Genomic DNA, 26154 nt, shown 5'->3' with positions numbered 1-26154 from the left:
AAATGTTTAGTTTGGGTTCTATACCTCCAGGCAGGCTGGAAAAAAACACCACTAAGTATGTGTGAACAGTTATCCCACAAGGACTCTCAAATGCCGCTGAAAACTTACATTGTGACATGGAAATTTCCTCTCTCTTAGCAGGACAGCCTTGAGTGAAAAGAAGCCAATGGTGAAACCCAAATCCCCGGAGAAAAGCAAACCTGATGAAAAGGACCCCGACAAATCGCCCACGAAGAAGCAGGAGGGTGAGGCCCCGGGGGGGTGAAATGCTTCCCTCCTTTCCCCAAGAGAGCGGTGGCAGCACAGGACAGATTTGCAGCACCTAAGCCTCCAGGTGGCTTCCTCCCAAGCCGATCTGCGTTCCAGCTCTGCTTGGTAAAAAGTTCCCAGCTTGAGCCATTTCGATATCATGGATGGCTGGAGAGTGGGGCACCATGAGGCTTGGAGGGTATTTGAAGGAAAGTCTCCTCGGATACTTCTGTTCCCACACTCACTTTCATAGAGGTGTGAAATTGTCAGGGCAGGTCCTATTTCATATGCCCCCCCCTTGAAGGCTATGAGCAGCAGGGCCTTCTCTGCAGTGGAGCCCTACCTGAGGGATTCTGCTTAAAGGGGTCTGACATACCTGCTCTCTTGTAGGTTTCTTGAGTGTAATTTGGACCTTTTCCCTTAGGCAGTTCTTTTGCAGTGTTGAATGGGTTGCTGCCTGTAATTGATGGTTGAACTGGTTATATTCTGTTAGCTTTGGCTGTTCTTATTTTAACTGCTGTGAAATTGTTTTTTCCATGTATTTTATGTTTCACAGAAACCCATCAGTGTGCTGTAAAAGGGAAGGGAAGTTAATAAAATTCCAGAGTAGACTGTAATTTTGAAACTAGAAAGAAGGGGGTATTACATTTAAAATCGTATTTCAGGGTAGTGTAATTTCTTGCTTCTGCGTTATGCTGGTCTTTGACCATAGCAAACGCATTGATTAAGCAGGGGCCTGACACACTGGTGAGGGGTGGGGGTGGGGGAGTTAGCCCAGCAGCGTGGCTGTTGTTTTAAGCTCTCTGTTGAATGCTCTCTTGATACCTCTCTTAGTTCCCGAAGAGAAATATCTGACCCTGGACGGATTTCACAGATTTGTCATCGATCGGGCAAAACAGGACATCCGGAGTGTGTGGCGAGCCATTTTGTCGTGTGGTTATGACCTCCATTTTGAAAGGTGAGGGAGGGGCTGAATAACACTTCACTTGCAGATGTTCAAGAGGCGGGTGGCTTCTGTGTCTTGCCCCTCGACACCATCCGTCAGGCTGATTCAGACGTGACCACGGACACCAGTCTTTCACGTTGCGACCTCCCCGTGTCCCCAGGTGTGCCTGCATCGACTCCAGACATGCTCAGAAGGCTTCCCGCAAGTGGTCCTTGGAAATGGATGTTGCCCTTGTTCAGTACATCAACCGTCTCTGCCGTCATCTGGCAATCACCCCAGCTCGACTCCACCCGCATGAAGTGTACTTGGACCCTGCCGACACGGCTGACCCCCGCGTCTCCTGCCTGCTGAGTATGCGTGGCGCTCCAGGCTGGGGTTCTGGTGGGCCAGACGCGGCATGCTGGCTCAGTCCTGGGCGAAGTGGAGAGCTGGTGGCCCAAGCAGCAGTCCGTTCTCCTTCCCTCCCTTCTCACTTGCTGGTCTCTCTTTCTCCCGTGTAGATGTTCCCGTTGAAAGCTTGCGCCTGCGTTTTGCACTACTTCAGTCCCTCAATACAACCCTGGAGACTTTCTTCCTGCCACTGGTGGAGCTGCGCCAAACTGAAATGTACACAAACAGCATTGCAGCACTGCTGCAAGTGGCCAAAGGTGAGAGTTGTGCGCTACCTATGAGCGTAGCTGAGCCAGAAGGGAGAGGGGACTCATTTTGCAATACTTCAGATTCCTAATGGGAGAAACGAACTAGATTGTGGTTTGGGTGGAAGGGGCAGGGAGCAGGCTGGTCTCCTTTGTTTCTGAGTAGCCCCAATCCACAGGCAGTAGTGGAGGAGCAGTATGTGCGTCACTCTGAGAAAGGGACTCACAGGGGAACTCCTAGTCCCTGCCAGAACCCCAGATCGCCCAGCAGGTATTTCTGGGGTGGGGCTGTTCCCAGAGGAAGAACCACTCAATCGATTCCTTGGGTCATTCTTTAGGATTCATCTTTTACGACACAAAAGTGACTGTCATGAACCGGGTGCTAAATGCCACCGTGCAAAGGACAGCTGATCATGCAGCCCCCGAGATCACCCTGGATCCACTGGAAATAGTTGGAGGTATTCTTGGCGCCCGTTTTGTTATTTCTATAGGAAATGTTGCATGACTGGCTGGGGTGAAGAGGAGGAAGTCATGATTTCAGGGCTGTGGGAATTCCGACAAGTGCAAACCTAGATTATTTTTTCTTTCTCTTTGTGCCCCCCACCTCACCCACGGGTGGCTGACAGGAGAGATTCGTTCTTCCGAAAACTCCTACTTCTGCCAGGCTGCCCGGCAGCTTGCCTGTGTCCCGTCTTCACAGCTTTGCGTGAAATTGGCCAGCGGAGGCGATCCGACCTATGCTTTTAACATTCGTTTTACAGGCGAAGAGGTCCACGGCACCAGTAAGGGGCTTTCATGTCACCGTTTGACTACCTGATTTGTTTTCAAGCAGCACTAACGTTGCAAGGCCTACCTTTGCGTTTGTGGGGAGCAGAATATTTATCTTAAATCCCACCCCTGCTGCCCCCCAAAGTCCTGTTCCGCTGAGGGGGAATCTCTGCACTGCCCACCTCCCACCACCATCCATGGCCCTGGCTGCTGTTAGTGGGGTTGATTTCAAGATCATTTTCCAGTTCTTCTTGATGGAACTTGTGGGATGTCAAACGGAGAGTATTTTCAGAATGGTGGTTGGCTGGCTTGTAGCTCTGTCCTCCCTTAAGCGAGTGAAGAGCTGAGGAGACATCTGCGGAGGAGCAGGACCCCGGGCGGCTTGGGCGTGGCTCTGAAGGGTCCGTCTCGGCTTCTTGCAGGTGGCTCTTTCCGTCACTTCCTGTGGCAGGTCTGTAAGGAGCTCCAGAGTTCGTTGCTGTCCCTCCTCTTGCTTTGTCCCAGCTCAGCAGTCAATAAAAACAAGGTACACTGTCCCGGGCAATACAGAGGGAGAAAATACTGCCCTTCTGGTGCAAGGTCTGGCCTCTTGGTGGGGGGGAGAGCACAATCTGCTTTATCCCACCCACCCACCCGGCCCCCCGGACTGGGCTCTTGATCAACACTCTTCTCTGTCATTAGGGCAAGTACATTCTGACACCCAGCCCCATCAGCTATGGAGAGGAGCAGCTGCTGCACTTCTTCGGGCAGCTGTTGGGCATTGCCATTCGGGCTGATGTCCCCCTTCCCCTGGACCTTCTGCCCTCCTTCTGGAAGACCCTGGTGGGAGAACCGCTGGATCCAGACCTTGACCTCCAGGAAGCAGACATACTCACCTACAACTATATTAAAAAATTTGAAAACGTAAGTCCCGGGTGCCACCCTCCTCTCCCCCTGCTTTATTTCCGGAGGTCATAGAAACTGCTGGGCAGCCGACGATTGGGAAGGGGGGGCCTTTGGTGGTTTTGAGCAGGACCTGCCTTGGACTGAGTTACTCAGAGGAGGCGGGACCTCACAGATCCATCCCACCCATGGCAGTGCTTTTCCTACAGCTCAAGGAACCTTCCTGTGTCTTAAGAGGGTCGCTTGCGTTGGGGGGGAAGCGCCACCATCAGCAGAAGGAGCTGCAGGATCCACCCCAAGCCCCCCCCCCCCCGCAAGTCTGGCTGGGTGATATCCTCAAGAAATCTGGTGGGGCTCAGATAGGCAATAGGGAGGTCAGGTGGTGGGGAGATTCTGTATAGTGATCTGGTGCACAGAAGAGGGAAGTGAGACATTTTGAAGATTTTTTCAAGGCCGGTCCTGAAATGCATCTACAACCAGCCATCCCTTTAACCAATCTTGGATTGATTGTATTGACCTGTAAGATAAGTCTGACACTCCTAGCATGTTGAACCCCTAACATTGCTGAAAATTGGCCCTTGATTGGCTGCTGTGTGAATGTGGGGGCACAGATATCCAGCAAACGGTGGCGTCAGGTGTTCACCTTAGCTTTCCTCAGGCATCTTGCTCAGAAACTAAGAATGAGTATGGCTTTTGGCGATGGCTCAATGCCACTCCATTCAGCAGCTGTTTGCGTTGCATTCCCAGAAGGATTTGGCTTTTTACAGAGGCCATAATTTAGGCAGTGCTACAGAACATTTATTCCTGATGCTGATTCAGCTTTAAAGTGATGTCTTTTTAAAAATACAATTAAAAAATCTAACACAGTGCAGTTTTCTGGAAGAGATTCAGCTCCTTCTGAGCACATCCGTTCTGAATAACGGAGGCAGTAATTGGTCCCAGAAAGAGGAGGCAAAAAGACATTGGAGTGTCTCATTGGGAGGGCTCCTTCTGAGTCCTGGGCAAGGCCCAAAGGAGCCTTCAAGACGGGGCGTTTCCTCCCTCTCTTCCTTCTGGCTCCAGTCCAATCCAGGCCTGTGGCCATGCCACTCATCCTGGGCAGGGCCTCTCTCCTCTGTCCTGCTTCCTCATTGCTCTGCCCCGAGAAGATTCTTTCGTCTTTCCCCGGCAGTTTTCTCAGCTGCTACTTTAGTGCTTCTAGCATCCTTTGTGGGACCAGGGACGATTCTGGCTCTGGCTGTTCTTGCCCCACCTTTAGCGCCCATTCTTTCTAGAGTCTTGAACCCTCCTGGTTGTAAGTGCTTGTCCACGGTCGGGACAATATATGTATGATTTTTGCAGTACCCTGGTAAGTATCCCCACTGCACAGGACTTGTTCACAGTGGGCCTTCTTCTGTGCCTGACTGTTGCCTTCCTTGTTGTCCAGCAGATTGTGCATGATCAAGCGTTCCTTGTGTGTGTGCAGACAAGCTCCCTCTGTTGCAATGAACTGAGGACTCCTGCTTGTCCAGTTACGTGCTGTGGCTGGGCTGGTTCTGCATTCGGGCTTTTGCCCTTAGCTTGCTTTATTGCCCAACATACCTGAGGGACTACCTTTCCCCATATGTACCCCAGAGAGTACTCAGATCAGCAGGTAAACACCTACCGTTGGTCCCTGGCCCCAGGGAGGCCTGACTGGCCTCGACCAGGACCAGGGCTTTTTCAGTCCTGGCCCCAACCTGGAGGAACTCTCTGTTGGAGGACACCCAGGCCTGCCGAGACCTTCTGTCTTCTCAGCAGGCCTGCAAGATAAAGATGTTCCACCAGGCATATGGTTGAGGCCAGTTCTAGATCCATCAAATAAGCCTTCCTACTGGTGTCTCGTCAGGGTGGGGGGCCTATATAGCCATCTCTTCTCTTCCCCCCCCCCCACACAGGTGAAGTTGTAGTACAATTATACCAACTTGCACCGCCCCCTTTCTCCCCTGTGTATGATTGGTAGGGAGGAATGAAATGGGCTTCCACCTTAGGAGCTGAAATCTGTACTTGTTGATAATTCTGATTTTATTGTGTTCTAAATGTTTTTATCCTTCTATTTATATATATATATATATATATTGCTGTAACCCGTCCAGAGGGCGGGCTAGAAGTAAAACAAATAATAAATAAAAAATAATAATAAAAGTTTGTCCCGCCATCCCCTACGACATCCTCTCTGATGTTGCTGTAGCTCAACGACGAGGCGGAGCTGGAGGCCTTGTGTGCCGAGATCGCTTCTCAGCACCTGGCAATGGAGAGCCCTGACTGTCCCAACAAACCCAGCTGCAAGTTCACCTACCCAACTATGACGGGAGAGGAAGTGGAGCTGTGTGCCCGGGGCAGGCACATTCCTGTCGTGTGAGTTGTACACGAAGCTAAGCAAAGAGCAGAGAGGGCGGGAGAGGAGAGTGTGGGCTGGGCAGAGAGTCTGGGGTGGCCCTGGGCCGTGGAGGCAGCCACAGCAGACCTTCCAAGACTGGTGTGCCCAGGAGCTTGTTTGGAAAAGGCTGCGTAAACTCAGACTGTGGCTGCTTCTGTCATTTGGATTTGCATGTATTCTGTGATGGGGTGGCAGAGGGACAGGTAAGGAGAGGGTCCCGTATGGAAGCAGGGAGCAAGAGGATCACGGAAGCAGTGGAGAAGGACAGGAACCCGCGTGATGCACGGCAGGCAAACCTACCCATGGTGTAGAAGCCCCTTTGCTTTTCAGCAGCCTGTGAGTGCTGGCTGCTTTTTTGCATTCCACTCTCTGTGTGCGCGACTTCTCTGAAAGCAAAAAAAGGGAGAACCTGATAGTTGGCAAACGTGAAGGCAAATCCAGGTGCCTCCAGCACAGTTGATTCTGCAGTATGATTATGTCTTCAACATGCATATCAGAATTTTTGCTAGCTAAATGCCCATTTCTCGGGGAAACCCAGAATTAATCTAACATCCCTGTTTGTGATTTCCCAAGACTACTCAGTTTGGCCTTCCTCTGTGCCCAAACACATTGCCCTTGTTGATGGACTGTTGCGTTTTTGTGTCCTTACTGCTTTGTTAGCCATTTTGAGTCCGAAGTGGTAAGGCCAGGTAGGTAGGTAGGATTGGCAGCTAGTTAAACTTAAATTTCTGTAACTATAAATCACTCTCTTTGACTGGGCACCCCAGACAGTGTACACCTTTCTTTTTCCAGGACAAATCTTAAGATAATAAAACTCTCTATTTGGCCAACCCCATCTTTAAGGCTCATCAACTTGTGTAAAATTAAATCAGTTGAACACAGTGCACACAGTTAAAGCCCGAAGATGGAAGCTTTACAGTACCAAATTTAAAAACACAGAGAACTGAAAATAGGGAGAAGGATAGCTAAGAGTGAGTGGGATGGAGCCAGTGGAAACGGGGCCTGAGAACTGAAAGTCAGCCTGGAAGCTGTTCCGCGAGGCTGCACAGGCCAGTGCATGTAGACAGAGTTAAGTTTCCGTGTGCATGCTCCGTATTCTGATATGGGTGTACTCTCCTCTCAGATGGGAGAACAAAGATGTCTATGCAACAGCCATCCGGAACCTGAGGACCCACGAGCTGCAGAATCCCGACTGTGTGACAGCCGTGAGGGCTGGTCTGGGCTCCATCATCCCCCTCCAGCTGCTGACCATGTTGACGCCCCTGGAGATGGAACTCAGGACCTGTGGGCTCCCTTACATCAACCTGGAGTTCCTCAAGGTTCATATTTTTCATGACCTCATCCCCGAGATTCTAACCAACCTGGTTCCAACCCTTTTGTGTCTGCAGACAGGATGTGTGTGGAATGGATGGAGGAGCCAGACAGCCGTTCTCCTTTTCTGCCCAAGGAGAACAAGCTACCATGGTGATAAGACGGTCATGGCCACAGGACCTTGAAGGTCTGGGGGCCACCAATTGCATCTGCAAAAGAGAACCTGTTCCTTGGGGCATGACTAAGTTTTTCTCCCCTCTCTCTATCTTGTTCCCCTCTCTTTCCCTTTGTTCTTTTCCTTGCAAATAGGCACACACCATGTACCAAGTAGGACTGATGGAAACAGACCAGCATATTGAGTTTTTCTGGGGGGCCTTAGAGATGTTCACACAGGAGGAACTTTGCAAGTTCATCAAATTTGCCTGCAATCAGGAGCGAATTCCTTTCACCTGCCCATGTAAGGATGGGGGGCCAGACACAGCACACGTCCCCCCATACCCCATGAAAATTGCACCTCCGGATGGCACTACAGGTAACTGCCCAGAGGGCTCCGAAACTGATTGATTTGTATATTGTACGGGTAAATGAAGAACAACCTTTTAGATCCTAGATTTTGGAAAACAGGACTATCAGAAATGCAGAGTGAAGAGCTTGGCCTACCTCCACTTGTTTTCTGAGCCTGGGTGACTTTTCTTCCCAGCAGGCTGTGAACCAATGGGATTTGGATCCAATTTGACTTCTGGTGGCTCTTTATCTTAGGTGTCCATAAATACATAACAGCAGAAGGAAGCAACCTACTCAAATGTCTCCGTCCCACCTTTCTGGCCTCCATTTTGAGTGGTTTCAGGAGGACTTTAGATTTTTCAGGTGACATAACTCAGCTGCCTCCATCTTGAATAGTGTTGTCCTTGTTCAGTAGGATTCAAGATGGTAACATTTCTGTTGCCCATTGAAAGGGGCCCCTGTTGAAATCAGTCAGCTAGGACATGGAGAAGGCGGAGTGACCAGCTGTATCTTAGGTGCACTGAAAGGCATTTAGAAGGAGCAAGGCCCTGCCCTCCCCAGCCAGTTCATAGTTCCTCTCTGTGGTTCTTTTCAGGTTCTCCAGACTCGCGCTACATCCGTGTTGAGACCTGCATGTTCATGATCAAACTCCCTCAGTACTCCTCCCTAGATATAATGTTGGAAAAACTCCGGTACGCCATCCATTACCGTGAGGACCCTCTCAGCGGCTGAGCTGTGCCGTGCCAAGGCCACAGGCATATTTGGAGAAGTCCTTTCCACGCCCCTGCTGAAACTCAAAGCTCCATGGAAGGCCTCCCCGGGACACTGACGGCAAGAGCCAAATGCTCACCCGCTCCTCCAAATTTCGCCGCCACAGCGGTGGTTGCTGGGAAACTTCCAGTTTGTAGTCGTAGGTGGATGGGTTGTCTTTGCTACCTTGTTTGTGAAATATTTGTGGGATAGTTTAGTACGCAGACTGATGGTCACAGACCTTGAAACCTGTACATTTCTTTTGAAATTACAAGCACTGATTGCAGAACAGGAACTGAATACCAAGATCTTTCAAGGCAAAAGCAGGATATGATTCTGTCTTGCCAAAGTTTCTGAGTTCAAACGTGAAGTTGCTGTAAGCATGGGTACCAGCTGTTGTTGCCAGACACTGAAACCCTGTCGCTGGGTGAGGTAAGGGCTGAAAGTCTTTGCCTTCTTCTGGGGGGGGGGGCAGGGTAGGAGGAGTTACCTTGATCCTGGTGAAATGGGCTTGGGTGGCACGGAACCTTCAAATTTGCATTTCCACAGAAGCTACAATTTAATGGCACACTTGGGGTATCCAACTCCAGGATACTGCAAGTCTGAATCTTTTGCTCAAAGACAAAGGGAAGGAAGTGTGCCTGTCAGTTACCCACAAACAGCAAAGCCAGTTGGAAACACTGCTAATCTTTTGCACTCAGAAAGGATTGCTTTAAAATGAGGCTGTATTGGAAAGGAGGGAAGGAAAGGAGGGGCGGGGGGCATACTGAATTCCAACAGGCTATTTTCCACTTCCCTGGGAAAATTGCAGGGATCATCCATGTAACTTTGCTATTGTGGCCAAATTTATTTAGGAGCCCACTAAAAGCAAAAAAATCTTGCACAGCTGCAGAGCTTGATGAGTTGAATTTGTGTCGGGGCCGAGATGCACCCAGCAGACACCCCCATTCTCTTTCTGTATTTTCTCCTCTTTAACTGCTGTGAGGCCTCTTGCGAAGCTTTGGAATGCAAACTTTTGATGTTAAGGTAGCCCTGGATCAAAACCAGCAGGCTGGTTACTATCCATCAGCAAAGAGCTAGTGCTTTGCTCTTAAGTTTTATTCTGGCCTGCAGAAATCTCACTGGCACCTTGATGAGCTGTAATGTAAAGCAAGTGGGAGACAGAAAAGCAGGTCCAAATTATTTTGCTTCTGCACAGCAACAGGAAAACAGTCTCAACTGAACATTACTGTGAATACTTCTAACTTGCCAGGCTGTGTGATCGGAGTGTGAGCAGAAGGGCAGACATGATGGCTTTGCGACTTAGCTGTTTGATGCCTAAAGGAAGCCAGCCTTGCTGCACAGTGGAGAAAGAAAAGCTCCCTGTGTTGAGGCATCCTTTTGGACCCATTTTCTGGCCCAAGCAGGCATGATATATTCGGGCTAAAAACAAATGTTGTATGGTTAAGTTTACAAATGCCAAGAGAGAGCCAGCCACAACCAATGTGGCATGGAAGTCCTTCATTCCACCCACCCAGGTCATTCCTGGTTGTGCTGGCCTAACACCACATCCAGACGGGTGCCAATGACGCCTGCTCTATGAGGGCTCTGCCCGTCTGTGTCTTGAACCACCACTTTTCTCGAGGGGGCTTCTCATTCCGTCAGATACCTCACAGGCCTTCCTGTTGCCACATCGCCAGAGAAGTTGCCCCCCCCCTCCATGCGGAGGGCATCCCTGCCGCTGCTGCTGAGTGACTTGATGTGTATATTTATTAGTTATTTATGGTTGCATAAGAAAAGAGAAATTGCCCTCCCCGGTGCATTTATACACAACCCTGTGTAGTGGAGCTTCTTTCTGGAGACATTGTATGTCCAAATAATCGCACGATGCCCTCCATCTGCATTGAGGATTCCTCTGGAAGAGCAGGCAGGACGAGCTGAAGGACGCTGCTGAGAACGAACAAGTTACAAACCGTTGGGTGGCCTGGAGTTCCCGAGGTGCTCGCTCGGTCCCTGTCCTGCCTGAGTACTGACTGTGGCTGCCAACGAGAGCATCTCTTGAATCACAACTTGTTTCTTTTCACTTGAAGACTCATTCCGAATGTACAGCTGTCCTAAGAACAGCAGCAACCAACCGTGGACGTGGCGGCATTTGAGTTTAAGCTTGCGTTGAGTGTCCCTCCTGGTATTAATTCCTCTTGACTTGTTTAAGTGCTCTTGAGCAGGTAGCAAACATCCAGGCTAAAGGGAAATCTTCCTATTACTGGTTGTGTATGTGCGTGTGTGTCTGTCTGTCTTCTGTGGCTCCCAATTCTTGGCCCAGAGGCAAGTGAAATGCCGTTAACCACACCGAAAACTACTTGAGATGACGGGCAGGCAAAGATGCCTGCTCTCCTGCTGTTTTGGGGATAGGTCAATGCACTAATTTTTATTTGTATTTACTTACAGCAAAGGTGTAAATATTTTGTATAAAAGGGAAAAGCAAGTCCCAAGTGGCTGTTCCTCTTGTGCAGGAGGGACCCTTGTTTCTGCTGCTCAAGGGCAAAGGCCAGTTGAGCCGACATGCCTTGGGGGGGGGGGGGGTTGGTTAATTTATTCTCTCCACACTTTATTCAACCACCAAAGTGTACCCTTAGAACCATCATCCCTTCTCAAGTGTTATCAAAACTCTGCCCCTTGCTTCCCTCTGTGACCCCCCTCATAGCACTTTGCTCTTCGACATAACACTGCAAGATTGGTTGCCACTGGTTTTTAAGATATCTCTCTGGCTTTTCTTGTATTTAAATAAATGCTTACTTTTGGTGGAAGTGTCTGAAAGCGGTTTTGTTCTTGGCCCCTCCCCCTGTGCTGAATACCTGTAGGAAATCAGGGCTTATGTGGAACTACATTGAGCTGAAGAAATACAGCCCAGGACAAATTTGGCAGCTGCTGCTTTTTGCAGGTTTTCAAACAAACGTTGGTTGGGGTGCCACCACCAGCCCCCAGCCCCAAAACAACTTGAGTACTGGCCCTCCAGTGAGCCAGTATCGCCCATCGGGTGGCCTCACACATCTAGCAGCGCTCTGTGCCTCCATTCGCTGTTTAGATACTGCACCTAGTTAAAACGTATTTCCCTCCACGCTCCTACAAGCTAGCAGGCATAGGCAAGCGATAGCAACTTTGAGCTATTGTGCTCCAGGGGCAGCAAACTTCCCTCCCCGTTTTGGTCTTCAGATAAGATATAAATAGTATTTTTCCAACCATCAGATTTGGAGCATTTAAAATGTAAGGAAGTTTAATAAATGAATTTAAAAAATACACATCGTCTGTTCAGGTTTTCAGCCTGAGCAAGGAAACAAAGGCCGTTTCCACACACGTTGAATAATCCACTTTCAATACGCTTTAGTGAACATTTGTAACTGATTTTCCATGTGTGGAACAAAAAATCCACTTCTAAAGGATAACTAAAGCGTATTGAAAGTGGATTATTCAACGTGTGTGGAAACGGCCAAAGACAAGCTGAAAATACCCAGTTCCCTTTCCTTGTTTGGTACTTACCTTTGAGGGTGCTTAAGTTACGACAAGTTAGCTTTACTTGAAGTTGCAGTAAAGATCGTGACCTCAGTTCACATGGTCCCTACTGTGCCGACAAGACAGAGTTCCTAAGATAAACGTGTAGTCCCACAGCTTGTACGCAAGGAACTACCCAAACTGAAGAGGGCACCTCTCTCTCTGTGCTCTGAGAAGTTATTTGCCTTGGGGGAGAATCCATGCCACCTGGGGGTCCTTTGGCTCCAACTGTCCCGAAAGGATGTTTGCCCCTTTTTTTCACACACCCCCCCCCTTCTGCCAGCTACTGTGCTGCAGCTGAGCCCCTGTACATAATAGCAAGCATAGTAACTGAAATACTGAAGTGAATTCTTGACGGCATTTCTCCACCGTGGCTTAGCCTGTGCTTAAAGGGTTGTCCCAACATTCCTATACAGGAAATGAGTCAAGGACTTGGCATCCTTGGCTCAGGGTCTGTCCCATGATCAGTCTCGACACAGAACTCCAAACCAGGCTTAGTGAGATTCTCCTGGAGCCTGGGGGGTTTTCCCCCCCCCCGCCGCCCCGAGTCAGAATTAGGGTACAGGCTTCTGCTTTTGAATAATCACTTGCCAAGTTTGGATAAGGCACCGTGCTGAAAATTAAAACTGATACATTTGGATACCTCTGTGAGCAAGACTCCCATTTTCTTTGGTTAGCTTATAGATCACCATCTCTCTTTCTCTCTCTCTCTCTCTCCTCTTCCTGAGATGCAGGAAGGACTTTTATCACCCTTCTCTGTAGTGCTGTGTGTGTGTGTGTTATTCTTAGGGTATATTTTGTCACAACAGGAGTCACTGGGCATATTCATGCAACTTCATTCCAGCAAGGGTTACCTCTTCAAATTACCTTGCACACCTAATGATAGAAGTAGACTTGGACTGCCTCTCTCTACAAAGCAGGAGAAACTGTAAGGCAGCTGAGTCTTACTGAACAGACTAAGCCTCCATATAGTTAATTCTGGCTTTGCTAGTAGAAGAGTAGCAAAACTGACCCCCACAAAAAAAGGATTGCTAGGGTGTTGGGAAATTACAGGTCAGTTAATCTCGGCAAAGTGAGGTTCTATTGCATCTACCTTTTGGCATTTGTCAAACTGAGCAGTTAAAAAGTTATACTTGGAATTCAAAAACGCTTTTGTCCTTCAACAGCTCCTCAGTACACTTAATGGTCACGGGAAAAAATGGTGAGCCTGCTCATGAATCAAAACAGTTAAGTGATAGAAAGCAAAGCTTGAGTAAAAAGAGAGACAGGAGGTGTAGAGGGATTCATGAGCACAAATCTGGGCCCAAAATGCTAGAAGCAGTAACACACCTCGATTAAGATGGCAGGCACAGGCTTCCTGCTTGTAAAAAGAAGACTACTGGGCATCTCTGTTCAGCCCCTGCTCTATGAACGACCAGTGTGTTGAGTTACACAGAGAATGTGTTCTCTCTCCGCAATGAGAAAAAGCCAGCCCCACGAATCAGGCCGTCTCTACCGTGGGGTTCAAGCATCACCCCTGGCACAGCCCATGCAGTGGGGAAACGGGCCAGTATTAGCAGCCGTTAAAAGAGAGATGATGGGAAGCACAAGACTGATAAATACCAACTTTTATTACAGGAAATTTAAAATGAACATTCTCTACTACAACAGAACAATTAGCACAGGGAGAGGAGGAGGATAGATCGATCCTCCTATCAAAGCCCCTCTCAATTCTTAGGAAATTTAACTGGGCACTTCCGGTATTAGAGACCAAGATCGATACCCACCCACCCACCCTGGATTATGGCTTTTCCTCGAGTTCCTCTCAACTTGCCACGGAGACTTGCCTAGGAACTCAGATTTGCTAAGTGTGAGAGAGATCCTTCCCCCCTACGGAGTAAGCCACAGCAAGGCACCCTGTGACCTCTCTTGCAGGGACTCCTCTGCTTCCTGAACCGATAGCGCTAACCGGGCTGATCAAACTCTCGGCTTTGGGAGTGGTGGATGTTTGATTCGCCGAAGGGTCTTTAAGGCCACAGACTTCCAAGCAGGCCACCCAAGACACATTAAAGCTGTACTATCGTTAAGCGACTACGCTGGGATAGTCTGCCCACCCTGCCCCAGCCCAGCACGTGTACACACTGCACGCTTTAAAAAGAAAACGTGAACTGGAGTTGGAGTCTCCTGCTGCCACATCTCTGCCCTGCAGCTGTGGTAGGAACCTACCTCCAAAGTGACTGCCTGCGTTAAAACCAGTACTGTTGCAAAAATCTTTTGTGCTATAATAAATACAGGTGGCGGCCCCCTAACTTGGCCTGACAAAGCCCCCCTATTCTTCTTTGTCGGGATCGGCTGCTTCAGTCTGTCACGGTTTTGCCTGTGAGAAAGGAAAGCAAGAGGTGAAACAGTGGCCCCTGCCAGGCTTCAGGGGAGAGGGGCTTGCGTCTCAAGGGGCTGTGAAACAACTGGTGTTTTTTGGGAAAGCTTTACTCAGAGTGTGCGATTTGCATTCTCAAGCCAGATCTGACAAAGTCCCAAGACAGAGTGACTAAGCATCAAGCAAAACGGCAGACATCTGCTCAGGTCCTTCGATTTCTGATTGCCATAGAAGGACTGCATACGTTTATTTATATATATATATCCCGCTTTTCTCCCGTTGGGACTCAAAGCTGCATAGATCCAGGAGTTAGCCATGTTAGTCTGCAGTTGTGAAATAGCAGAATCCAGGAGCACCTTTAAGACTAACCAACTTTATTGTAAAATCAAAAAGAGTCCAGTAGCACCTTTAAGACTAACCAATTTTATTGTAGCATAAGCTTTCGAGAATCAAGTTCTCTTCGTCAGATGCATGATCCCATGCATCTGACGAAGAGAACTTGATTCTCAAAAGCTTATGCTACAATAAAATTGGTTAGTCTTAAAGGTGCTACTGGACTCTTTTTGATTTTGCTACTACAGACTAACACGGCTAACTCCTCTGCAACTTTATTGTAGCATCTGATGAAGAGAGCTGTGGTTCTTGAACGCTCAGGATACAATAAAGTTGGTTGGTCTTAAAGGTGCTCCTGGACTCTACTATTTTAAAGCTGCATAGAAAATCATTCCCCCCTCATTCGCTTTCTCACCACCACCACCCTGTGAGGTAGGTCAGGTTCAAAGTATGTGACCAGTCGAACAGCGAGCTTCCATGTTAGAAATGGGGACTAGGCCAGCCCTGCCCTGTTACCAGGCAAGAGAGCCCTGGAAGCCGCTGGGGCCTGAGCAGCCCTTACCCTTGCTGCTGCTGCTGCTGTTGCTATGGGCAGGCCTGGGGGGGCTTGTGCCACCGTCACATCTCAGCCTGAGGAAGGAACAGAGAGAACATTAGGACTGGAACCCGACAATCGCTTCAGAAGCACAAGCGGCGTGAAGAGAGGAGACGCCAACTGCAGAGGGCGGAGAATCCTGGACGTGGGTGTGGTGGCTGGAAGTCCCCCTTTCCCATCGGGAGCAGAGGCCACCCCCTGGCCCCATTCTGTCTTGGCTGCAGCTCACTCATTCGCCCTCCCTTCTCCCCAACTGTGAATGATGAGAAATGCAGCTTTCCTATTCTTTATGGGCTATTCTTTTACAGTCCAAGCCTCAGAACTTCATCTGCAGAGCACACCTGGCTTGTGCAAGCCCCCTCCCCTGCCTACCTCCCCCTAACCTGCACTCCTGCTATTTCTAAACATGGAGAGAACCCCAGATCATCACCGAAAGCTGATTTAATTAAGGACCTGCTGGCAGGGGTGAGAGGTGCAATCTCTACCCCTCACAGAAGCCTGAAGTGCGTCCAGCCTAGCGGCCACTCACCAGCAAGGGCACGTGAGCACACACAGACACTTGCCCTGGGAACTCTACCTGGGTCGAGTTGGATCTGTAACAGGTAAGCTTGGCATGTAACTGCTGGGAGGAAAGTTGTGGGCAGAACGCCTTGCTGGCACAGGGTCTTGGACTTCTGCTACCCTTGCACTCGGGCCCCAGTACTGCTGTGCTCTCTCTCCTGTGCCACCATCTCCCTGGTTTTTGCCCTTCCCTTGCTCCGAACGCCCAATTTCAGTCTCTCTCCTGTTTGAAGAATTCAGCTGGACGCGCCTGGCAGCTGCTGGGTTGCCCCAAGAGGGGCGTCCTCGAATAGGCTGGGGGGGCCTCTGCTGCGTGAACTCCTCCATGTACTGTGGCGAGATTTCCCCTGAAACAGAAAGGAAGGAATTCCTCCCTGAAGCCATACTTGCAGAATGGAGCACGAACCAGAACGCCAGACCCTGCAGTGAGGGGCAGAACACTGCCCCGGGGAGCCAGACACACCAGCAGCTCTGCTCTAGGAAGAGGATCAGCTGCTCCAGGCTGCGCAGCCAATGGAGGGGACACGAAGAATGGCCCAACCAGGCTTCCCCTCCCGAGCCCTGTGCTGCCAGCATGAAGCACAGCCAGCAGGGGAGGGACACTGAGCCAGAGACACCAGCCCTTTCCCCGTCCTGCTGTAGCAAACGGCCTCCACAAATGAGGTGTGCTCCTTCTCTGAGAAAGGAGGCCTCCCATTCAGTCCCCAGAACTCTCCTGCCTCAGCCAACAAAACGGCCTCTTCTCAACTTTCCACCCCCGATTGCTCATGCTACAATACCTTGATGGCGGACTCGTCTTCTAGGCAGGTCCAGCAACTCTGTTCTCTCCAAGTCTCCTACGGCTGGAGCCCCTGGCTGGGGCGGGGACCTTCCCGTGGAGGAGGCTGTAGCTGGACGCAAGTCGCACTGGTCCTGGGGCAAGACAGACAGCCAGTCACGGGGGGGAAAAGCACCAAGGGCCAAAGCTGAGGAAGGAGCAAGCCGGCCGGCCTGCCCTACCAGGCCAGGCAGACGCTTCCCATGACGACATCAGTACCTGGTGGTGGAAGAGGATCTCTTCTTCCAGCTGGACTCCACAGAACTCGCAAGGGATCATGATGCTCTCCCCACTGTCAGACTGGAGAGGGAATCTCTCTCTGCCACCAGGTGGATCCCTCTGTTGCTGCTCCCACAAGTCCGTAAGACTCTCGGGCTGACCTTGCTGAGGGAGGGAGGCGCTCCTCTTGCTGAAGGAAGCCAAAGCACTTGCTGGGCTGCATCCCGTCTGCCACACAGACAAAGGAGGGGAAGGGCTCAGTTAACATAACACCCACACACACACACACACACACTCCATGGCAACCATGACCATTTCCTACTTCAATTCTGAACCACTGGTTTATAAAAATTCTTTGCTCTCCTCTCCTAGAAGGCTCAGAGCAGAGGACTCTCGCTCATTTATATAGCACCAACCACCAGTTAAAAACGGACGCTTGGGACACGGAAGAGGTTTTAACTTGAAAAATGCACCGCCACTAATGTGGCACCACCACCAAGGAGGCCTTGCCCAGCGCTCTGCTAGCTCTTACCTGCCTGCAAGATCTGGGGTGGAGCCTCTCTCCCAGGAATCACAAGGCTGGGAAGGATTCTCCAAGGCACGCAGGAAGAGACTGCGGGTCTGCCCCAAAAGAGGCGGGATCTCTTCTGCTAATGGCAGCTCTCCCCACAGCTGCACCCTCTTGCTCTCTGGCAGCCCGCTCCCCACTTCATCTTAACTGATGCAGATTACACACAGTGGAGATTTTTTATTCGGATTATGATCACCAATGCAGTACGGGAAATGCAGACCTCCCACCTCACGAGTGCCAAGGCCTCCAAAGGTACCTGTCTGTCTTTTCAGAAAGTCTCCTAGCATTCCTAAAGGCTAGAAACCAGCTTCTCTCTCTTTCAGATTTAAAAAATGAAAGCCACAGGTCTGGATGGAGCATGTGCCTCGTTTTCAACCCCTGGTCCATTTCCCTTCCTACAGACCTTTGGCCGCCTCCTACCAAGCACCATTAGAAAGAGATGCAAAAACTGACCTGATGCAGGATTAGATCTTCCTCAGGGTACAGCTCCTCACAGAATTCACAGGGCAGCATAGTTTCAGCTGCATGGTGAAGAGAAGCAGGATTAGCCACTCGTACATACCCCCGAGCACCCATCGAGCAGGCTTCTCTTCTGATTTCCTGAGCATGTCCAGCACATGGCCGCACGAGCTCCCCAGGAGGCAGACTGCCCTTCTTTCCATTTTACAGTGGACAAATCAAGACCAGCCGACAACACGTTGTCCAGGGCCAGCCTCCCAAGGGCTGGCAGCAAACAGACTTGAGCTGTTACTTCAAAGCTCATGTTTCAAAGTGTAGCCACTGAAGAAATCGCCTTGCACATCATTGACTCTGATGTGCAGGGCGATTTCATGTCACCACCAGAAAAACAGCAAGCAAGGGAGGAATCAGAATGGGACCGCCCTCTCCGCATCGCTTCACAGTCATGTTTCCTCGACTGAAAGTATCTGGTCCACGGTCAGAAGCTATGCCAGGACACTGGCAGGCTTCTCTTGCTATGCCAAATGACTTGGTCCCACTATGTTCCTTACATAGGCTCCCTTATCACACTACGCTGGGGTCATGAGTAGAGATGGGCACGAACTGGGGAAAAAATGAACCGTGCAGTTCGTGGCTCATTGCATTTCACGACCCACAAACTTTCACGGACCTGCCTACCCCCCACCCCCGTTCACAAACCAGCTCGTTTGGTTCGTGAAAATGTCACCTCTAGGGCAGCAAATCATCACTTCCGGGCCAGCAGAAGGTCTGCAGAAAGTCCATCCCCTGTTGCCGAGGAAACTGATTGATCGGCACCAGGCTGTCTGCAGTGACGAACCAAAAGATGAACCAAACAAACCAGCCTAAAGTTCATGGCGGTTCATCAGAAATGGGCTCTGATGAACCACCAGTTCGCGAACCATGAACCGGTCTGGATCGTCACAGACTTTGGTTCGTTTTTCGGTTCGTGCCCATCTCTAGTCATGAGTCGCTGCTGCTAAGACAGCAACGAGAGACCCTTCAGGCCACATGAGGCCGAGTCCCAGCACAGGTGCCTCACATGACAGGTAAACCCTGAGATGGCCCAAACTGCCATTTCTAGAAGTGGAAACTGGTTTTAATTCATTCTGAAATTCAGCTTCCCTCGCAACAGTTCTCACTCACATATAGGTTGTTTCTGGATCTCGTTCCAGTTTTTATCTCCACACCTCCCCTACCAAAGTAATCTTTGCAAAGCAAAGCATTCAATCTTTAGTGCTGCTAAAGCATTCCATGCCACCACAGCAGGTTAGTCAATGGCAACGACACCACATTTTAGCCTGCTATAAGCCCTGCCTTACTCTTTGACTTGTTGGAAGGGTTCATGGATCCCAAGAAGTCCTGAGAGAAGATACCGAAGTTGCTAGTTTCGAGGGAGTTGCCTGCGGCTCTCGTTCTCGGGGGACAAATGTTCTTCCAGAATTCTCTCTGGAGCTCTGCAGCACTGCAGTCACGGAGGGAGTTGTCACGCTGCAAGCTAAGAGCCAAGAGGTAATCTAACTGGCAGTCAGGTCCTCTGTCAACGAAGGCTAAGGTGTTGGCAGTCTTCTCCAAGTGGCCTTCATGGGGGAAGAAACACAACCAGCTATTAGAGATATGCTTTGACCCGAACCCCAGGGGGCAGTCTTAAAGGCACAGGCTGCAGCACCCTCACAGATTCGTTTCTGGGTTCGCTTTACAGAGTTGGCTCTGGCCCTTTAAAACCCATTAGGGCTTGCGACTCCCTCAATACAAGGTCAGCCGGGCCTCCCACCAGGGCCTGCTTTCTGTTTCCTCTTGGGAAAAGGTCAGGATAGTTTCAGGCCTGTCAAGAGCTTCCTCTGAGATAGATGACTCCGTCCTCCCTTAAATGGGCTGCCAGAGGGCCACCCATCGACTTTACATTTGGAGAGATGCACAAGGTGGAGTTACTGAGGAGGGCTTGTAGCAGAGAAGGACTTATTGCTGTCCTCAGGTATTCTGGCAGACGTTTGATTTCATTACAGTGTGTAAGAAACGCAGGCCACTTTGAATAGTCAGGAACAGTGGTAGAATAGATTAAAGAAACGATTAGTTGAAGCTTAACAAACGCAGCTGCTGCCCAGATGGAAGTCACCTTTCCACGGAACGGAGGTGGGATATATAAATAAAACAGAATACAACGTATGCTTGTATCATCATACTCTGACCTTGCATTCGCACATATCCTGCCTTCTCACACCCAGTAAACAGCAGAAAATTACTACTGGATTTCCCTCTCTCTCTCTCTGTGTGAGTGAGTGAGTGAGAGCGAGAGATCCAGTTTTGTGCAACCAGCAGGAGCAGCACAGAATACAGCACAGCTAAACGACATAAAGTACTCTGAACACAAAGAGAAAAACATGCTACATATGACACTAAGCAACGTTTTAGTCCAGCGCTTCTCTGTTGATGCCCTCACCTTGATTTTCATCTGGCTGTGAAAGATCGGCATTTCTCCTGGGAAGATTCTTGGGAAGCTGCTGGCCGGAGAGACAATTGTAAAGCCTGCTCTCTGGGAGCCTGTTCGTCCTTGGCAGGGGCCCAAAGGAGCCATCTGAATGGAGGAGGTTTCTGATCACCTGGACATTCTGCAAAGACGTTTCAGAGTTCAAGCGGGGCTTGGGCAGCCTGCTCTGGCCTCCTTCAGCCTTCTTCTCGCAGTCCTCCGGGTGCTCCTTCAAGTCTTTCAGCATCACATTCCGGTGGCATCTGACACACTGCTCAGTCCGGGCACCACAGTAATCCATGTGGTCCTTCAGCTTGTTGAATGCGAGCTCTAGCTCACAGTGTTGGCAAACGACAGGCCGCAAAGGGCACGCTGAGGCCTAGCACAAGAGAGTCGAGCAGGTAAACAGCTACAGCACACTGTGCCATTATGCAGGCGACCAAAGGCACATTACAGGACATGTGCTTCAGAAGGCCTCAGAGAAGGATGGAAGGTTTTGCGAGGGGCTGTGGCTCAGCAGTCAGGCATAAGCTTGACTAGGGGAAGGTCCCAGGTTCAAGCCCTGGCAAGTCCAGTTCAAAGGACCCAAGTCACAGACTGTCCGTTTACTAACATCATAGGATCAGACTAGGGAGGAATTATAACACCACGCCTGGGGCAAGGGGTGCATTCACACAAACAGCACAAGAATACAGCTCATATGCTAAAAAAAAACATGAAAAAGCCCTTTGTTAAGGTCCCCCGGCTAAAAATAGAAAATTCTAGCCTGGCAAATCTGCTATAAAAATAGGAAGTCCAGCAGCACCTTAAAGACTAACATTATTCAATATGAACGTTCATGAGTCAGAGCTCACTTACACCTCTCTGAGGCAGTGAGCTCCAGCTCCCAAATGCTTATACTGAAATAACTTTATTGATGTTATTCATAGTCATTCCCTCTCACAGAGACTCAAGGTGCATCATACGGTGCAAGTCAAAGACACTCAACAGGATAAGACATCGAATAAACAGTGCAACAAGGGTTTGGATTCCACAAACATGAGAAGAAACAGAAGTCTGAAACAAAGCATAAGCATTTAAACATGACAGATTAAACGATGCAGAGATTACATAGCATGATGTTAATATCTTTAAGATGCCACTGGACTTTTGTTTTACTTGACTGTAACAGACTAACACGGCCACCTCTCTGCAAATATGTTAATAGCCTACATAGTATTTTAAGAAACCCACAAGGCCACCTGCATTACCAATTCAACCTGAAACATGCACTATCCTCTCGTTTACAAAAAGCCTTCCTGCTTGGAGGGAGGCCACAGCAACCAGGCCAGTGGCTATTCTGGTGGAACTGTGTTCACTTCCACAGACTTGCCAGCTATCATGAGGACTCGTAAGATTCAACCTACTAACCAGATGCTCTGGTAAGTCTCCTCTTTCCATCTTCATGCTGCATTTACAGCTAACCTGGGATTGAAAAATAAAGTAAATAGCAGGATGAGAGCCACATCCCAAGGAGGAGCCAAGCCAGAGGGGGGGGGGGGGGGGAGGCAGTGCTCCTCGGTCACCTGGGTGTGCTCCAGCTCCATGTGGTTCTTCATTTCCGACTTAGGGACGGACTCCTGGCAGAAATGGCATACCCCAATGTTCCTGCTGCAGTGGATCTCATGGATGGTGAAGTTCGCCACAGGAATGTCCTTTTTGCTGTGAAGAGAGAGGTGGCGCTCAGACAAGTCACAGGGCATGCGCTAACAGAACGCCTTTGGGACAATGTGTTGGAGTCCAACTTTCAGGGTCAATCTGGGTGCATCATTGGGTTTAACAGCACGTTACACATATGCAGCCGTGGGGCCTTATGGAACTGGAGGTGGGCAAACATGAGGCTATTGGAGAAATTGCCAGAGAAGATGCAGAGGCAGAAGTGGCGTCAGCCACCCCATGTACTAACCAAGCTGCTCTGCCACTTTTTTGGCATTAAGCACCAGCACGTGGGTCCCTTTCAGTTCCAATAAAGCTGTCTCTCTTGTACAGTCTGGCTTCTTCATGCATTCGCAGGGGCAGTTCAAAGTTAACAGTGACTGGAAAGGGAGCTGTTTGCCCTGTCATGATCTAGGCTCTCTAATGTGCTCCCAAGACAAGCCTGGGAAGGGATGCAGGCAAAGACACTTTTTGCACACCTGCTTGTAAATCAGTTGGACTGGCTCTGCTACTCTACCATAGCAAATTTTAAAAATCTGGTAGAGCAGCAAAGGAGGTGAGATCTGGTTTTCAATTTCCCTCCCCCAACCCAAAATAGGCACAACGGTTCTACCATTTCAGTGCCAAGAGCCATTTTGGAACTGCTGGCAGCAAGCAGAACATGCAATAAAACTAAACAACGGATACAAAGCAGTGACCCAAGATGATCAGGAAGGGTGTGCAGCTGAAACCTTCTTCAGGGAGAGAGAGAGACTCAAAAACACAAAGACAACCAATTCTAAAGCCTGACTGTGAGAACTGATGCCGCAGAAGGCAGGCACAGTGTGGAACAAACACCGCCCTTCAGAACACATCTTGAGTTTTCTTACCAGTTGCTGCACAGCTGGGTTTCACTTTCCTGTTCTGCTACTGCAGCCATCACACCAGTGTTTTTTCCAGGAACTAGGAGGAGAAAGGGGGAGAGAAAGGTCACTTTCTGTTTTCTCTTCACAGGCCTGCTTACTCATTTCCCTCCTACTCAGATTCCCTGTCAACAGCAGTTCCCCTGGCTTTTGCCTGCCTACCTGTTTTTATCCCCAAGACCAGCTACATGTCCTTGCTGCCAGCAAAATTCTGATTGGATCTATTTAATTTTATTGGAATCAAGAGGCTTAGGTGGGAGAAAATAAGCTGATGTGGTCGAGAGACTCACCACATCCTGGAGGTGTATGTCTCACACGCCCAGACCGTTTTTCTTGGTCTCTGCGCAGTCTTACACACAGGTCTGGGCAGGGCCTTCTATTACTCTATGAGGACCCTGAGGCATTCTCCCCCCCCCCCCGCCCCCGCCTCCCTTCAGTTCAGGGTCTTCGTACACCTTTGCATTCATGTTTTATCCAGATCAGTTTTCTCTTGGCCCCACAATGAAAAATGCAACCTACGTCTTACAAGAGCACTCACATTTCAAAATCCACCGTCTTTAAAAGGAAATCCTTAAGCAACTTACCTAAAATCACTTCTTGAGAAATCAACTGGTCTCCGGTTAGTCTGAATGAAGAACGAACGAACTGTAACTGCGGGGTGCTGGGGAGGCCACAAGCCGAGACTTGCTCGATCTGGACAGGCAAACCCCCGAGACGCGGAACGAGGCGCCCCTCCCCTCCCTCAGGGTTGCCAACTCCAGTCTGGGGGATCCCCGGAGACCTGCGGGGAGGTCTCCTGGACTGCAGGACACCCCGCCGAGCCCGCCCTCCGCAGCTGCCGCTCCGTCCGGAGGCGCCGACCTCTCGAACCAGGTGCGCCCGCCCAACAACTCCAGGCTCGGCCTGGAGGTTGGCAACCGGCGCCCAAAGGCGCCTCTTCTGGGGAGGCCCCGCCTGCTGTGAGGGAGAAGCGAAGCCCGCCCCCGCCAGCCCCGTTCTGCCGGGGGCGCCGCGCTCCCCGCCCGCTCAGCGCCTCAGTCCCTACCGGGCCAGCTCCTCGTCACCGCCGAGTACGAAGCTTCTCTCCCAGCCTCGCTTTAGCGCCGCCTCGTCAGACTGCACCGCCCCACCTTTTACCGTTCCCGATTCTCATTGGTCAGCGGTCACGTCAAACCGACTGTTACCGTTCTTCTATTGGACCAAGCGGACGCTCGTCTAGAGGGGAAGCCCGCCCTCTTCTTCTTCTTCCTCCTCCCCCCCCCCCCCGCTTTCCTTTTCCTGCTCGCCGCAGGAGCCGAGGGAGCAAGCGGCGCTTGATTGGCTGCGCCGGATGTCATCGGGGGACGCGCTACGCCCACGCATCGACAGGGGCGACTCTGCGCACGCGCGGGAGCCTCTAGCCAGCCCGGCGGTGAGGCGATCCGCCTGAGGCATCTGGCGCGCGAGGCCGTTCGGCCGACGGGAGCGGCGCGCGCGCCCGGGTGGCTGTGGCCGAGCGGGGCGCAGGCGCAGTGGCGGGGAGAGGAGCTCCGGGTGAGGCGCTCTGAGGAGAAAGGGGGGGGGGGGGAAACGGAGCCCCGCGCGTTCGCGTCCCGCCTCAGGCAAGCAGGCAGCTCTGGGGGCCCCTCTCAGACTAACAAAACGGGTGGCTCAGCTCACTTCTTCAGATACCACGGATTGTGTTCGTCTGATGGGTGCTACTGGACTCTTGCTCTTTCCTACTGAATACCTAGTAGGTTTGCCTGAAGTTTTGCCAGAATAGGAAACCAAATACTTCACTGACAAGATGGCATCGCTTTGGTGAAAACGAATCACAAAGTCATCAAGTTAACATGAGGTAAGCTAACCAGTAGGATGTGTCAAAAAGCAACCACCACCATTTTGAATGACTTTGAAGTAGACTCTCTGGCAGGGTTATCAACCACTGGCTAGCAAACCAGTGGGTGGCTTGCACTGAAGGCAACTGGCTTAAACTGGAGTAACTGGGAGATAGAATAAGGCTTAGTAAAGCGCAACCTTGTGTAGGAATATTCTGAGCCTGAGAAAGCAGGAAGGCCCAGGAAAAAAGGGCACATCTTACTGAAGTACAAAAGTGGGTAGACCACGAATGATCTGAGGTCGATTCATTCATTCCTCTCCCGCCTTTTCTCGAAGGAGTACATAATCCTCCACCTCCGTTTGATCCTTACAGCAACCCCGAGATGTAGGCTAGGTAGAAAAAGAGCAACTGGGCCAGCACCATCCTGTGAGATTCGCAGCTGAGTGAAGGCTTGCACCCAGGTCTTCCTAATGCCAATCATTCATGCTCACTGGATACTGAAATTGGTTGAGGTTTCAGTGAGGCAAAACACTTCATGGAGCTGACAGACAGGGTTTTGTCTCTGTGCTTGAAGGAGCATGAAGGAACAACCGGGGGAAATGCACGTTTTACTAAAAAAAATGCCTGTTTCGCAGCATCATGCTGCAGGTGCAGGTGGGGCAAGGATTACCTACAATGATAATTTAATTCTTATATGGAGCAACTTCTCCCCCTGCAGGCCAAGTGGTAGAAGAGCAACCATCCCATATGGCATGGGCTTTCGGGGACCACAGTTCTCTTTGTCAGATGCATCTGACGGGGAGAGCTGTGGTTATCGAAGGCTTATACTGCATTGGAATTGGATGGTCTAGCTGTTTTACTGCTACAAACTAACACGGCAAACTCCTTTGAAGCCTCACACCAAAAGGAGATGTTTACATTTACTAGCAAAGGAATGTTTTGGTTGCATCCTCCCTCTCCCCCCTCCATGGCATCTTCTCTCTCCTCCCCTCCTCCCCCCTCCTCTTCTATATTTGACCAGTTTCTGTACCATGCATCTGACGAAGAGAACTTGATTCTCGAAAGCTTATGCTACAATAAAATTGGTTAGTCTTAAAGGTGCTACTGGACTCTTTTTGATTTTGCTACCACAGACTAACACGGCTAACTCCTCTGCATCCCATATGGTGTGTTTACTCCGTTCACACGCAAAAGTTATCCCTTTTCAGTCATTACAGGCATTCCTACCTCACGTACCAGGAGAGCACTCGAGCCACTGTCTTCTCAATATGTACAGTCAGCATGCAGTGTGAATAGGACAATGCATGTCTTTTTCCAGCTTTACTGTACACCAACACATACCCACAAAAAAATGTGGATTTCCTATCATAT

At 50.2% G+C, this 26154-nt stretch overlaps 2 protein-coding genes across 7 annotated transcripts in view; one reads left to right on the top strand and one right to left on the bottom strand.

Annotated features, from left to right (window-relative positions):
• The window catches only part of HECTD4 (HECT domain E3 ubiquitin protein ligase 4), a 130235-nt gene extending 119006 nt beyond the window's left edge, over positions 1–11229 (top strand). For 4 of the 5 annotated variants that reach the window (XM_054997015.1, XM_054997013.1, XM_054997014.1 and 1 more), the window contains exons 65-76: positions 139–245; positions 1084–1207; positions 1356–1546; positions 1696–1842; positions 2169–2288; positions 2457–2612; positions 3021–3124; positions 3280–3501; positions 5690–5856; positions 7002–7197; positions 7499–7721; positions 8289–11229. In XM_054997015.1, coding sequence (XP_054852990.1) covers positions 139–245; positions 1084–1207; positions 1356–1546; positions 1696–1842; positions 2169–2288; positions 2457–2612; positions 3021–3124; positions 3280–3501; positions 5690–5856; positions 7002–7197; positions 7499–7721; positions 8289–8425 — 1894 coding nt within the window. In that variant the 3' untranslated portion in view covers positions 8426–11229. The remainder of the gene's footprint in view (positions 1–138; positions 246–1083; positions 1208–1355; positions 1547–1695; positions 1843–2168; positions 2289–2456; positions 2613–3020; positions 3125–3279; positions 3502–5689; positions 5857–7001; positions 7198–7498; positions 7722–8288) is intronic. The other variant, XM_054997012.1, reaches the window with a different exon arrangement.
• Positions 11230–13561: 2332 nt separating this feature from the next.
• TRAFD1 (TRAF-type zinc finger domain containing 1) lies at positions 13562–24069 on the bottom strand. 2 transcript variants are annotated; one of them, XM_054996610.1, is made up of 13 exons: positions 24010–24069; positions 23549–23589; positions 22932–23004; positions 21933–22068; positions 21778–21831; positions 20341–20746; positions 19223–19480; positions 17877–17944; positions 16853–17080; positions 16596–16728; positions 15833–16163; positions 15223–15290; positions 13562–14327 (listed from the first exon to the last, which is right to left on the bottom strand). In XM_054996610.1, exons 3-13 carry the CDS (start codon positions 22979–22981, stop codon positions 14308–14310), a joined length of 1752 nt encoding a protein of 583 aa, XP_054852585.1. In that variant the 5' UTR covers positions 22982–23004; positions 23549–23589; positions 24010–24069; the 3' UTR covers positions 13562–14307. The 2 variants fall into 2 exon arrangements, with proteins under 2 accessions (XP_054852585.1, XP_054852586.1); XM_054996611.1 differs by having other exon boundaries at positions 23549–23625; positions 24010–24032.
• Positions 24070–26154: the final 2085 nt, after the last annotated feature.

The sequence above is a fragment of the Eublepharis macularius genome, chromosome 13 (genome assembly GCF_028583425.1).
Source record: "Eublepharis macularius isolate TG4126 chromosome 13, MPM_Emac_v1.0, whole genome shotgun sequence".
Lineage (NCBI taxonomy): Eukaryota > Metazoa > Chordata > Lepidosauria > Squamata > Eublepharidae > Eublepharis > Eublepharis macularius.
This window is presented reverse-complemented; position numbering and strand designations above follow the sequence as displayed.